Genomic DNA, 15292 nt, shown 5'->3' with positions numbered 1-15292 from the left:
GAAGAAATATGAAAGTATGTCACTGGTTTCTTTAAAGCAATTCAAATGGGGAAAAAAAAAAAAAACACGCTCTCGTGGCGTTTTCAAGCTGGCAGCAGCATGGTTTTGCCAAGAGCCAAGCTACCTTTAGGTTGTTGGCAGTTGACATATTTTTAATAAATACTTCTCTAAGCACTTTTCAAGAAGTCATTTTTGGCTTTTACTCTTGAACTCCAATGGCTCAAAGGCACCCCATAGATTAATGCTATTCATGCTGCTAGATAAATACTGTGAAGCTCAACAGCAGTTTACCTAGTATTATTGACACACATAATGAGAGGCTCAGTGAAACAGTGAAACCATATTGCACTGTGTTTAAAGGGGGTTCCAATTTGGTTCATTACAAACTAAAGGGCACTTTTCCCCTTTGCACACTGGGTATAATGTTTCATTAGTCACTGGTTGTGTAGGTGTAAAAGCTACACTCTTCTGTTAATGGTCTGGCTGTTTCAAAACCCTACTAAATGATGAAATTTGAGTGGCATTTTGATCTACATTGAGTGCTGCATACAATTCTATGCAATAGCTTTACCCTTTTATATTTTACACCCAGGTTGTTTTTTACATCAGCTCTGCTGAATTAACATACCTATTTCACAGAAGGTATTTTTATGGCTCAGGATGCATGTCTGAACCTAACATAGTTACCTGAATCTATTGATTTCTAAATTGATGGGGGTTGGAATATGTTCCTGTATAAAACATCAACAACACCGATGCTAGGCTTTGGTTAGATATTATCCTGTGAAAACCAGTAGTATTGAGTGTTGAAATTTTATGATATTTAATTGTCAAAAACTCTGAAAATTTTTGGGTTGTGCTCACTGAAGGTTTCCTTCATTTCCTTTATCCTATTACATTTTGAAATTTTCAAATTTAAATATGCAGATGGCAGCTTTAGCCATTGGTTTCAAACTTGCCTTTAATGAGAGTTCGTAAAGAACAAGGAAGTCTTAAGTTCCCGCTAAAAGAAACCTAGGAAAATTCTTGCAACATCCAACATTGTAAATATTAATATTTAAAGCAGGATAAGTTCAATAAGCATAAATTTTTACAAAGCTACATAAATTATTTTTCCCAAGCAGTGTGGACCCAGATCAACATTTAACTACTGAAGGTATCATAGCAGAGATCTGTGGCTAAGATCATTATCAATGATCTTAATCTAATTCATTTCATCTAGAATGGTTGATAGCAGTTAAATTATTCCATATTTATATCTCAACAATTGAATAAAACTTCACTTTTCAGGGGAATAGCGATTGGGATGGCTCAACTATTGAAGGTACTAGCTGCCAATCTTAATGTTTGAGTTTTCTTGACACCCACAGGGTAGAAGGAGAAAATCTATGCGAGTCCTAACACATGCCTGAATCGCAATAAGTAAATAAAAGCAACAGAGTTTTTGAACTCTGTATTCTTTTAAAAAAAATCACAATTATATGAGATGTGAAGGGTTTGACACATCGTATGTATGGAGAGTGAAAAATAAATTCAACCGTCTCAAATCTTAACTTCCTTCCTTCTCAGATTTCTCAGTTAATTTCCGTTAATAATCTCATGTTAGAAAGATGTATAACACCTGCATCAAATATACAAACACACATATAATGGACAATGGACAGTACACAAAATGCACAAAACATACACACACACACACACACACGTGCGTGTGCTCACACACACGTGTGTGTGTGTGTGTGTGTGTGTGTGTGTGTGTGTGTGAGGGGGGGGAGAAGGACATGTAAATTTACTAAATAATCATATAGGAATGTCTTTGCTCCAGATAATTTTACAATGTGGTATACAGAATATTTTGTCAGCAAACGTTCCAAAAGCATAAGAAATTCTAGCGCCAATGCCCTTCCCGAGAGTTGTGAGGAAATACTGCAAGGTAGGCAGATCAAATGGCCAGCTGTTTCTTTCTTCTACAAGTAGCTGCCGAGTCGGTGTCAAAGCTGTAGTGGAGAAATGGTATGGATCTTGAATGGTAATGGAGAGACAATATCACAGAATGTGCCCATGAAATTCCTCTTCCTTATTCAAATTTACCCTTTGTTTCACCACAACAATATTTACATGTAAGTTACATTTATTTTTTACCATAACTTATTATACTGTGTACTTATTTTCTTCTACAATTCATATTTTAAAGATTTAATCATCCCATTACCTTAATTCATAATGTGCTACTTTTGAATGAAATTCTATGCTATATATTTTTCCATGTTTTAACTTTGTGCATACATGCATTCTTTTCTAGGAATTTTAATTATTACAACCATGTAAATAAGCACATTTATCTACAGCTATTATTTTAATACCACAGATTAAAATAGAATTGAAATTTGCTTCTATTTCTATTCTTCCAATCAAGGGAGAATGAATGAGTTGTTGATTTAATAGCTCTAAAATACCACTATGTATTTTCAGTTTATTTGTATTTGTAGGTGTTTACTGAAATAAGTAATGATAAAAAAATGACATTTCCATTGTTTGCATGACAACTACTCCAATAATGACACATTTAAATAGCACCCATATGTCTAACATGTAACCTGTCCCATTTTATTGTTTGTTGGAAAGAGCCATTATAAAGTATATTTTACAAAATTAGCAGTAAGACACTATTTTTACTAAAAATGTCTATATGCTTTATAGTCTAATGAAGGGTTTCAAGGTATTAAATGTGGCTTTCCAGTTTTAAGAATCAGTTACAATTGCTATTTCCCTCCTATTTATTGTTAATAATAAATATCAAAAATGCTCCAGTACAAAGTACCATACATATAGAAATTATAGAACATCATGACAAAGGAAAGTTCTGAGCTTTGTGGCTCAACATACCTCCTCAAACTCTAGGGAAAGTATCTCCTCTCCACCTGGATGCTGGCTACCCAAAGCAAAGGACTTGCTCACTATGGTAGAAAAGCAAATCAAAGCAGGGAAAATAAACGTATTTTCACTGCAAGAAACATTTCTAGTGTATCGCTGCTTTCAAGTATTTTCCTAATGTAGAGCAATTAATCACAAGCTTTAAGTTTATTATTACTTGATGATAACTTTAACAAAATAAAATAGGTGTAGCAGAGTGACGTTAATTGATTTTCAAATAGACTGATCTTAATAATTTATATCTTAAACTTCCCTATTAAATTCTTGTCATAGAACTGAGCAAGTACTTTTATCATATGCACATACCTACTATGGGAGAATACGTTTTTACATTTTACAATTAGAATAGCCATGATTAGTGAGTAAACGAATGCTCAACACAATAAAATGAAAAGGGTACTTCTGGTCATCATAGTAACCAGGCCAAAGATTTATGGTCTCTTTGGACATGATTACAATTACCAGAAAGAAAATATTTAGATGCATTGGACGATTATATATTTATTTATTACTTGTCCTGTTGTATTCATGGGTAAGAGGATTCCTATAGATCATGATGGCATCCAGAGAGTGGGTTTTGTGTAGATTAGGAAAGAGAAGATGGGGTCACGCACAGATGTACAGTGTAGCAAACATTAAAGAGCAATTCAACTAAAATCTGTTCTGTCATATAGATACAGACCTAGCCAGCTGGTAAATTAGCTATGTGTGCTAATAATGAGCTTTCTTTAGAAACATAAATGGAAAATACGGAGCATAGAATAAAAGGGATAAAGCATACATCCCTTTGCAACAACAAACGCTAATAATGGAAAACTCCAGAGTTGCTGGTCGCAGCAGTGCTGTCTGAGATCTTACCACATGGTCACTGGTTGGATGATTCTTATAACACATCACTTCTACACATTTAAATGTAGAGTGATCCCCTTTGCCTGTAGGAAATGCATGCCTCTGCCTGTTTGAATATGCTGCCAAACTCTGAAAAGACAAGTGGAGATGAAGGCACTGTGTTTGTTTTATAGTTCACTTAAAAGTGTGTGCCTGTGTATGTGTCTATGCTGCTGTGAGTTTTGCGTAGAACACTGAATATACTTGAACTGAATTCCATCTTTTTAAGATGAAAATGCACTGTGTAAATTGACTTTTTTCAGCTGTCATGGTATAATCCATGCATATATTTCCTACTAACATAAATGTTCCTCCAGATCTAGATGAATGAGGGGCTGAATATAAAAGAACAAAAACCTTTATCCAGAATCTGTCATTCAAATTTTCAACATCAATAATATAGTTTCTCTATTTCTCTATAACTTTTCTCTCATCCACAGTCTATAAAATGGTAAATACAATGATGAAATCAATGCCACTAAAGTCTTCTTTGTTGGCTTATGTGCAAAACTAGCTATGCTACAGTTTTCCCACTCTATACAGAGTCCTTTTACTAAAAAAATATGGTCCTGAGTTGGCTCATTTGTTTGATAATTCAAGCATTATGTCATGGCCCTTGAAGGAGAGTTTTGGCTCTGAGTTTCAGACACTATAGATTTGTACATAAAATATACTTATAGTGTCTTACCATGTAGATGTCACAAATAACACATTATATACTGTTTTTGAATCTAAAATAACCCTTGCCTCATTTCTAGTCCTCTATGGCCAGCATCCTGTGCACACTACCTACAACGGAGGTTCCCAGACTATCCTTGCCCTTTCACTGACCTCTCAGGACTAGGCATTGAAATGCTTTCTAATGGGCAACCTAAAATGATGTGTGTGAAAGAAGAAACTCACTAACATTACTTCTGCTTAAGAAACTGGGAGTTCAGTTTAGTTTTAGATATTCAACTGTTTTGGAAAACTCAGATACTCTTAAACTTAAAAAAAAAAAAACAGTTGGCAAAAATTAACACGCTACTTGTAGTGTGGTGACTAAATTGGTACTCTTTGTAGACCATTTTATGTGCAATATGTCTGTGTGTGAGAGAGAAATGGCCACTTCACCAATATAAAACACTTCTAATTATGAAGTATAAGACTGTGAGAAGTTAGGCCAGTATTCAAAAGGCATGATGAGAATCACAGATAGATGAAAGACAGATAAGTATAGATAGATACATAGATAGATAGATAGATAGATAGATAGATGATAAAAGATAGACAGATAATAGATGATAGTTAAATGATTGATAGGTAGAGAGATAGATGATAGAAGACAATGATAGATACATAGATACCTAGACAAATAAATAAATAATAAACAAACAAATAGATAAATAAAAATTATAAAAGGATAGATGGGTATGGTGTCATATTCCTGTGATCCAAGTACCCAGGCAGTAGACGCAGAACATCAGAGGTTCACAATCATCTTCAGCTACTTGCAAATTCCAGGCCAGCCTGAGCCATATAATTTCTTGTCTCAGAGAGGCAAAAACAGACAAAATATAAAACAAACAAAACAACAACAGCTCCCTAAACAAAATATCCACAATCCCACCCCGCAACCAAAAACTGTAGATTTCGAATCAATGCAAGAAACACCTCTAGAGAAGCCATTGTCAGAAATCCATTACTGTGCTGGCAAGTGAAAGGGGAACAATGGAAAACACCATTCAAGCAAGTTATTAAAGAGATGTGCAAACCTCAGGCTTGTTTACCAAATCATGGCTCTCCTAGTAAGTACCGTGGTTTTTCTATCCTAAAAGTACAAATTGTTATTAGCATTTTATAATATTAATTTTTGTCAATTACCCAAAACATTTTTGAAGTTTACAGACTGATGTTATCAGTAGAATAATATACCATATAAATTGACTTCATTGTACTTCAAAGCAGACTAATCTCTTTAGGAATATTGCCTCTTAAAATTACATGCAAAATGGGTTAAGTACATACCTGTCAGAACATCTTTCTTTTAGGTCAGTTTGACTTATCAAAAATCAAGAATCAGGTGTAAAAGGAATTAATTTACATTACCACACCAAACTCACCACTTTTAATAAAATGAATATATGTGGGTAAATTAAATAACATGCAAAACAACTCTAGATTCCTTTATCAGAGAACATACATTGAAAAACAATTTCTGCTTGCTCAATATTTGTCACACTTCCTCCTTGTATCTGCTACTTCACTTACTTTTCCTTAAAATGTCAGTCATGTGCCCCTCATCCAGTCACGTGACTTGCTTTGGGTAAAGTACTTCCAGTCAATGACTGAATGTGACCCTAAATGAGGCAAGGCCATCCAAGATGAAGGCAGTTTAGATCCTTCCTTAAGTTTAACTTTGCTTGTGTCAATTTGGAAAGTAATGTGTTTTAAAGAAGATACATATTTCCATCCTTCACATAAGATACGGATTTTATTCACAAACTTTCCTTGTAACTATGAAGAGCTTTTGCTGACCACCTACAGTTTAAAATTGCAGCATTTTCCAATTTTGGGAGGCAAGATTTTTTTTTAGTTATTATTATTATCTTAATATAAGGATTCTACTTAGCATCAGAAGCCAGTGGAAGAGACCAGGAAGATGTTAAGAGAATTTGGAGAAGGGTTCTTTTTTATGGAACAGATGGGTTTATGATAACTCTGTTGTGAAGGAGGGTTACAATGCTGAACTGAGGTCCTGTTAGTCTGATATCTGCCAATTCAACGAGAGGTCTGGACTTGTCATCCCTTTATGCCATGACTTAAATAGGCTGCTACATGTGGCTGAGTAAAATGGAGGCAGATAAATGCCCTTCTTTACAAAAACGAAAACCAGTAAACATGCCTCTTCTAATTCTCCCGATGGCTGTAAAAATGAGCAAAAGAATACTAAGGATTTGACATTATTTTGTAAGTCAGAGAGATATGAACTCTTTATAGCATAATGATAACTCTTACCTTAATTCTGTTATCCTCAAAATCCTACCCCTCTGTGCAGGGGTAGCATAGCTCTTAAAGTAAACTGATTACCCATCGCGAATGGAATGTTTGCTCCCATCAAGTCGAAAGGGTGTAGATGTATAGACTTCAGACTAAATTACAGCAGCTTTTCTCCCTAGTTGGACAATAGTCTTGGGAGAAAAACAAGCAGCCTTGGCTTCTGGGGGCTCTTTAGACTTAATTTTGTTTTTAAAATCCATCCTGAATGCCATTTTTAAAAAGAGAAATTTCCAGAAAACAAAACAAGTTGACAAGTTAGAACTTATGCACTCCGTTTATAAATAGCACAATCTACCTTTAACCTAAAAAACTCCTTATTAGGAAAAAAAAAAAAAACATGTTGCAGTGAGCTGCAGGTTATTGCGTGTTGTGTCTGCTGGAAGTGACTTCATCCCGACAGGGCTATATAGGATCTGCTGTGCTCTAATGAGCCCCCTTAATGAGATCAGGTTCCCATGCTTTTTAATTCCTTCATGAACACTGGAAGGAAGGGACGCTTTCCCACTATTTTTGATTGGCGTTTATGATTTAGGAGCCTAACAATTTTTAAATGCTGACACCAGCATTGAGAGCTGAGGCGTCTTCAGAATGCTCTACTTGAATCTTCTAGACTAGCCTTTCAGAATTGTAGGCCTTTAGAAGGAATTTCTAGAATATTTTCTACAAGTGTGCAACTTTTTTCTATACCATGTTTAAATATTGGCTGCATATTTATGCCCCGAGAAGTGATATATTGCTTACATACTCACATTGTATTAGCATCCATAAAGCACATAACTAAGAAGGAGCTCCCAAAATATACCACTAAGTAAATTATCTGTTGCATTAAAATGTTTGCTTCATGAAAAAAAAATACAGTGAATTGCAAATGACAGGTGAATATTATATATTTCTGAGACTTGCAATTGGGTTGAGTGTATTGGTCCGGGGAGCAGATGTGTCAGTGTGGGTGGTGGAACTATAGTTGTGAATAAAGAAGACATAATTTTTTTTGTAAGGCTAAGGTGGTGGTTGGTGGTGTGAGTTGGAAAACAAAATGGATGGTAAAGTATAGTAAACAGATACAGAGTTCCTGAAAAGTTTTTGCAGATAGAGAAGGAAACACGAACTAGTTTCAGAATGGAAGAATATGTATATAGGAGTATTGAAAGGGACTTGACAGACAGACGTGAAAAAGATGATGCTATGAAGCAGACTGAAACGGTGAGAAGATGACAGCACAGAGAGTACAAATAGTTGGATCTGGATCTTGAAGAAGGCACCTGAGGCAGGAACAGATGTCGTTTTTGTGTGTCCAACTCAGAGTTCTTTCTGATCTAAAACTGGTATAATGGGAAATGAAGTAAAGACACAGAGAGTGTAACCTCTGAGGCCCTCCAGTCCTTGATGGAAGGCATCTACACAGGGGGCGTGGCGTGGAGTTCTGAGCAGAGTTTTTAGAGCTAAGAAGGAGTGATAATAGACTGATGTACTTACTATAAAACAAGCTTCATGATGCTCTTCCACACAGAAGTTTCTGAGTACCTGAGCAAACATGATTCTTCATGTGTGTAAGTAGGTTGTAATAGAATATTATAAATGAGAGTGCATTTATTTGGAAGTCAGCATTGGCCTTATGAGTGACACTTGGAACTTACTTCAAAAGTGTCTGCACTATTGTTAAGCAGCACAGATACAGGGCTTTGTCTGGAATTCTTAAAATGCTTCAGAATATTTGTTTTATACAATATTATTTTAAATTCCTTGCAATGGGTAGATTAGATGCACACAAACTCATAAATCAAATTTTATGACTTTAAACATTTTTTTAGTTTCCTATCGATGAAAATGATACAATTTTCCCTTAAAGGAAACCTCTGTGTTTACTGTATTATATGTGTTGAATGATAGAGACACTTCCTTTATTTTTAAATTTTTAAATATTTATTTACATAGTACACAGCACATTATATTGTATAGTACTGAAATATATGCATACTATTATTCAGTAAATTGGCTTTGCATATTTAAATTTTAATGATTCCTGGAATTCAATGAATTTATTTAACCACCCATCTAAAATAATGGCATTTAGTTTACTAGCAAAAGAAAATGTAAAATTCTATAATGTTTTCAGAGAAAATGGAGTTCTATATTTCTATATACTATAATCAAAACAGTTTTAAAAACTGCTGTCAGCTGATGTGGCATTCACTCATAAGCTTGTCTTAATGTCTGGTTATTAAGAAATTTACTGAGGTGTCTCTTGTTTTAATTAAAAGATTTCTATAAAATTACTAATTTCCATGATCAGATCAAGACAAAATATAATTACTTTCACTTGGTACAGTTTTCCAAGTAACTTTTTAAACATTTTTAATATTTTTAACGTTAATTCTACACTAATCATGATTTAAATACTGAAATATATAATTTATGCACTTCATTCCTTTTGTAAATTACTAATAATAAACTTACTGATATATTTTATTCATCTATTTTAGTCATATATTTTGTGTGTACTTAAATCTTCACACATATATGCAAGTTCATATCTTTTTTCCACTGTGTATGTCCTGGGTATTGAGCTCAGATCCTCGGTGTTGGCACTGGGGACTCTTACATGCTGAACCATTTGACTTCATTATTCTTGTTTCACACAAAGATCTCAGGAACTAATTAAGTAAATATATAGTACACTTTCCAAGGAACAATACTTCAGACAAAGCTGAGTTAAACCTCGATGCTGTACCAATGATATATGAAATATTATGTATGTACAAGTATTGAGTTGTCATTTTATAATTTTACTGCATCATAAATCATAGTTATAGATCATAAATTTGATGGTCACTTCACAAACATTGATTATGGGATACATGTTCCAATATCTTATAAATAATCATGGAATGTTAGTATATTTGTATGTATATACACACACACACATATATATATATGTAAATGTATATACATATATATATATATGTATATGTATATACATACACACATATGTCTGTATGTGCTTCAAGATCTTCTTAAATTAACATATCCAGAATGTTAATATATGAAAAATTCTGAAAAAAATAACATATAGGAAACAAAAGTAAGTTATTTTGTGTTATAGAAAGAATTAATAGATTAAACCTATCTAAATATTTAGTGTTATATGTGTATGTGATTAACTTGTATATAAAAACAGTGTTTTATTCTTCAAAGAACATAAACAGATAAATAGTAAAAGAGAAATGTGGCTATGTTTTATATATTGATGCTTTACTGGATTGTTTCTTGATATGATAAGTATAATGGTTTAAAATATATATCTGATTCTAGAAATATCAAAAGTTTAGGGTGCAGGCATGGTAGCACTTGAGAGGCAGAGACAGAACGGACTTCATAATGACATTCAGGGTAGCAAGAACTACATAGCAAAAACTTGTCTTAAAAATAGAAGACAGGTAGCTAGAAGTTGTATAGCTCATATTTCTATGAGAAAATGTAAATCCAATTTGTGATTATTCTCTAAATGATGAAAATTAATACTTTAAGCAACCATCACTGAGTTGTTTAATATACTTTATCAAATTTTGCTACTCATTTATAGAAGCAAGACCTTTCAAAAGCAAAGTTGAATTTTATAAAAAGGGGAAAGAATATGTAGACTTAGGAACACTTCTCAGAGCCCTTTGATAATGTCTGGTTTTTCTGGATCCTAATCCATCTGCCCATGCTCATAGCTCTTGAGTGTTAGAACAGCAACCTTTAATACCAGTACGTGTCCCATTAACATGTCATCGCTCATCTGGGATAGTAAGTAACTTCTTTCTGATGCTGTTGTTTTGATTATATTTCATAACTGAACATATAAAAAAGACATTATGGTTCTAAAAAGTTCCCTTTAAAAAATAACATTTTCTTCCCTGTATGAAGATGTAGAGGGTGTTTTTGAAAGAAGTGCTTTTCTCTTTTTAATTCTATTATAATTAATCCATCCTGTTATACATGGGCACTTTCTAGTTCTCCTTAGTCATATTTTTATCCTGAGCAGTAACTGAGAGTTTTTCGTTCTAAGGTGAATTATTAAGTGGTAAAAGACCAGAATCAAAATAGATCAAATAGAAAGTTTAAGTATGTGATAGAAGTTTTGCGCAATTTTTGGCAATCTTTCTGACATTTCTAACTAATTCCACCTAATCTCACATCGTTTAATTTTACCTGTTTCTAATTATCTTCTAGAACTGAGTATTTTAGGTTATTTCAACTTTCACTATTCCACAACAGAGATGAAATAATTTAAATCAGAAATTACCGATGACTAAAAGACTGGGGGAAGAGTCATGGAAACTAAACATATTTGAAAATATGCTACACAGTGCATTGGCTATGCAGCATATGATAGCATTTGCATGAGTTAAAAACCTGTAATTGTGGTTGGGAAGGATACCTTCTCAGCACACCCTTTGTGCACAGTTGTCATCAATCACAGATGATAGAATAATCCAATCTCATAGTCTGTGATAAATTTAGTTATATCAGACTCCACAAATGGATTTTAAAGATGAAATATTCTTTGTTCTTAAATATTGTAGTACTAGATATTCATTTTACAAGTTTTTACAAAAATAACTTTGAGATCATTCAAATAAAAATAAATTATTTTATATTTGAGGAGGGAATAAAAAGTTAACTAAATTTTTTATTCAATGTATTTCCATTTACTTCTATTGTGTATAAAGTCTTTTAAAATGCTTACTAAAAATTAAGAACATAGGATAAAAAGTAGCAAATAAGAAGTCTATGGGCATAAATACACAATTTTTATTCATTCACTATATTTTTTTTTCTAAAACCAGTGTCACCTTATGATCATGATAAATTGCTCCCCAGGCAATACCCATTGTCCCTAGTGATTAATGTAACACCATTGAGTTTTCAGGGGTTGTTTTCTTAATTTGACTGGCCAGGAAGCATTTTCCCTGTTGAAAAACAGATGTAAACATCAATACTCCAGATAAGAGAGTGGCCTCATGCTGGTTTCGATGTCTCCAGTGTGGAGAATTCAGCGGGTACAGTCAGCAGATGGACTAGAGCTATTTATCAGGGTAAAGTGCTAGAAAAAATGTTTGCTGTGACTCGAGGACTTTTTCTGAAAGAATGACAAGCAACCTTTCAACAGTCAAATAATCCGTCAAGAATTGTGAATATTTGGGGGTTGCATGACAAACAGACAAAATCAAGCCCCAGTACAGTTAATTCCATGTAATTGGGGGAAGTGTTTCTAATTCTCTTGCTGTGTAAATTATATGCCTATCTGCCAGGAACAAAATTTTTAAGGATTATCGGAAGGTTTTTCATAACCTAACACTGGAAACATTGCTTGAGGTCTCTTTCATACTCTGAATACTTAAACTGGTTTTAATGAAATCAAGGAAGATTTGGTCATTGGACACTACTAAGCTGTTCTTTGGCTCACCATTTTATCCCTGGATTTGAATCAAATTTTAATTTATGACAACTTGACTAATTATAGTTTGGAGACTGAACGGTATTTTTCAAATCCTTATTCAGTAACTTCTCTTTGCTGTCCTCTATTTAAATAAGTCATAAACTTGTGTGAACATCAGTCACATCGCGTGTTCCATGCTAGTTGACTCGATACTTATTAAAGACTCCTAGGTACTGCAAATTTGTTAGAAGGCGTTACCAGCTAATTGGGGTAAGAATTGCAAGACTGTAAACTGTACGTTAACATCGTTTGTGAAAACCAGAGGAGCACAATAACAATTACAATAACTGTTGGCTTCCTTTGTTTGTTTGTTTCTAAAGATTGCCCTCTGCCTATTTTCTATCACTTTCCTGAAAGGAAATACAGAGGCACTTAACATGTATATACATATACATGCTCATTGTTAACACGTCTTTAATCTTATCTGGCGGTATTTGTGTTTCTTTCCGTATGTGGCGTTTCGTTGTTTACTTCTTTGACAATGCATGTCATTTTTATTTTACATATATGTATTTTGCTACTGCATGTGAGCATTTTCGAAGGCCCCCAAAGAACAAGTGAACTCTTGTCATTTTAAATTTCACTCGAAACGTTGCACGCGATTTACTTATTCTCAAACCTAGCTCCCGGATTTCTCTTTTTGTGTATGTGTGTGTATGTGTGTGGAGCATAAAAGAGAAGTGAAAGAAAAATGACAGAACCTGTGTGTGGCGGTTGCTGTGTACCTGTCATTCCGTTTCAGCTTTAAACGATTACGCCTTATTAAGATGTGTGTATTTATAATTTGAGTCATTTTTGTGTTTTTCTCTTTTGTTTGCATGATATGATTTTATTTTGTATTTTGTTTCTTTCCGCTCACCAGATGTTCCCAACACTTTGCTTCCCACTACTATCATCCCCTCCCTTACCACTGCACCAGTAACAACCTCTGTAACCATAACAACCAGCCCAAGCACATCTGCATCAAGCAGCAGCAGAAGAGGTACAGTATGCTTCTTTATTATAGCCTCAGAAGCCCAATAAGCGGAGCTGTGTAAAGGGTATTGTTTAGGATAGAATAATGAGATCCAGTTTACCTAGTTATCTTCTCTTTATTCTACGACGATGTGATTAGGCCAACACGATTAGTATGAAGAAGAACTACAAAAGGAGAATAGGAGTCAAGTGGTTTGTTTTATTTTTAGTGTCCTTACGACTCTTATCCAAATGCTATGTGATGTTGTTTAAAAATACATGCATCTCCACTGAGCAAACGGGAGATGTGAAGATAGGACTTAGATTTTTGATTTGCCTTGAGATGTAAAGAGATAACGTGCTCAATGATGCGGAGATAGCATGTGGCTGTAAATATTCTACTTTAATATCATTGACTTGATATTTCTCTACAAATTGAAGTTTTCACAGTGTTGAGTTTTTCTAAAATGAAGTCATGTGTGATTCACCACTAAGAACTTTCAAGTAAATACTCAAAATGTATGCTACCTTAAATTGATTCCACTGATAGGATATTCTAAAATGGAATGTTGCAGAGATTTCTGACCTAAGAGGAATTTATACTTGGCTTAAATAATCGCTAATTACTCTTCAAATGAAGCACTTTATTTCAACCCCAAAATAGCAACATTACATAAAGGAACTGAAGTAGCCACAAAGGCAAAATTAATAATAATAATAATAATAATAATAATAATAATAATAATAATAATAAATAGCAGAAACTATAGAAAAATGCCTTAAATTTAATATATCCACAACAGAGTGCAGAGAACGTTTCTTATTTAACCCTTGCTTTCCTTACTTACATGCATTTTGTGTCATAGAGCTACACTAACGTATTAAGTGTAACAATTTAACTGGATGTTCATGGAGACTGTATGTTCCCACAGGTAAATAACTTGTAAAATGTGGTTTATTTCTATCTTTTTAATATCTTGTCTTACATGGTTTTCTGGTACAGTATATGTTTTTCCTTGAAATTTTATTTATTCTTGATAAGAAAATGGGTTGTAGCCTTGTACAATAGTTTCAAAAACCTGTTTTTCTCTAGTTACCGAAAAAAAAATGTCTGGTCACTTTTATTAATAATCATAATAAGGAATATTATAACATGTCAGTGAATGGTGAGAAAGTAATTTGATGTCTGCTGCACTGAGTTTCTTAGAAATATCTTGATTATTTGTGTCTGATGAGTGAATTTATTTTCAGCTTTATCTGTTCATTTATGGAAGCAGTGTTTAAATGTTTTCTTATGGATGCTTGTATTATGAACAAGGGAAAAAAACAGAAAACTAGGAGGCAAAGTGAAATTATTTAAGGTAAAAGAACAAAAGAAATCTAAATTTCTCCTTTTTATTTCAAATATGCTTCCAATATTATTACAGTGTAATTTATATATTTATATAATCATAATTATATATATATGTATATATATAGATAGATACTAAATTGAGAGATTGATCTTATTCTCTCATATACCATTAAACATTAAAAGTTATGCATAAGTGGCCATGTTTGTGAGACTTCATGGGTTTAACAACATGACCGCCTAAATGTGAACAAGGATGATACAATGAACATGCCATACTACATAGGAAGAAGCCCAGAGTGCCTCAGCCTTTCACCAAGAATTACAAGCAAATGAGGGAAGTTGGAGTGGAGAGGTGGCCCTCCCTAGGGAAGAACATTTCAATCAGCCCTAAAAGCATACATAAAGTAACATTACATGAACTTATGGGAATGTTACATGGGAATATATGTACATACAAATTCATATATTTATGAAGTAACAGCTGATAAAAAGAGGCCATAAATTTGAAGGAGCAGAAGTTATGAATTACATGTGAGAATTTGGAAGGAGAAAACAGAAGGGAGAAACATTACCTCATAAGTAAAAAAAGAAAATTAAAGTAACATTCATGCACACACATAAAAAATCCTCCTTGATTT

The 15292-nt window shown here is 33.6% G+C and overlaps 1 protein-coding gene across 3 annotated transcripts in view; it reads left to right on the top strand.

The window, feature by feature from the left end:
* Nucleotides 1-15292, top strand: part of Cadm2 (cell adhesion molecule 2) — a 950561-nt gene that overhangs the window by 863581 nt on the left and 71688 nt on the right. The window contains exon 9 of one of the 3 annotated variants that reach the window (XM_029470561.2): nt 13209-13328. The exons of the other annotated variants lie outside the window; for them this stretch is intronic. Within the exon in view, the coding sequence (XP_029326421.1) occupies nt 13209-13328 (120 nt within the window). The remainder of the gene's footprint in view (nt 1-13208; nt 13329-15292) is intronic. 3 annotated transcript variants of the gene reach the window in all.

Source organism: Mus caroli, unplaced genomic scaffold (assembly GCF_978045245.1).
Source record: "Mus caroli unplaced genomic scaffold, Mus_caroli_1 scaffold_17, whole genome shotgun sequence".
Classification (NCBI taxonomy): domain Eukaryota; kingdom Metazoa; phylum Chordata; class Mammalia; order Rodentia; family Muridae; genus Mus; species Mus caroli.
The sequence above is the reverse complement of the archived record's forward strand: the minus strand, read 5'-3'. Positions and strand labels throughout refer to the sequence as shown.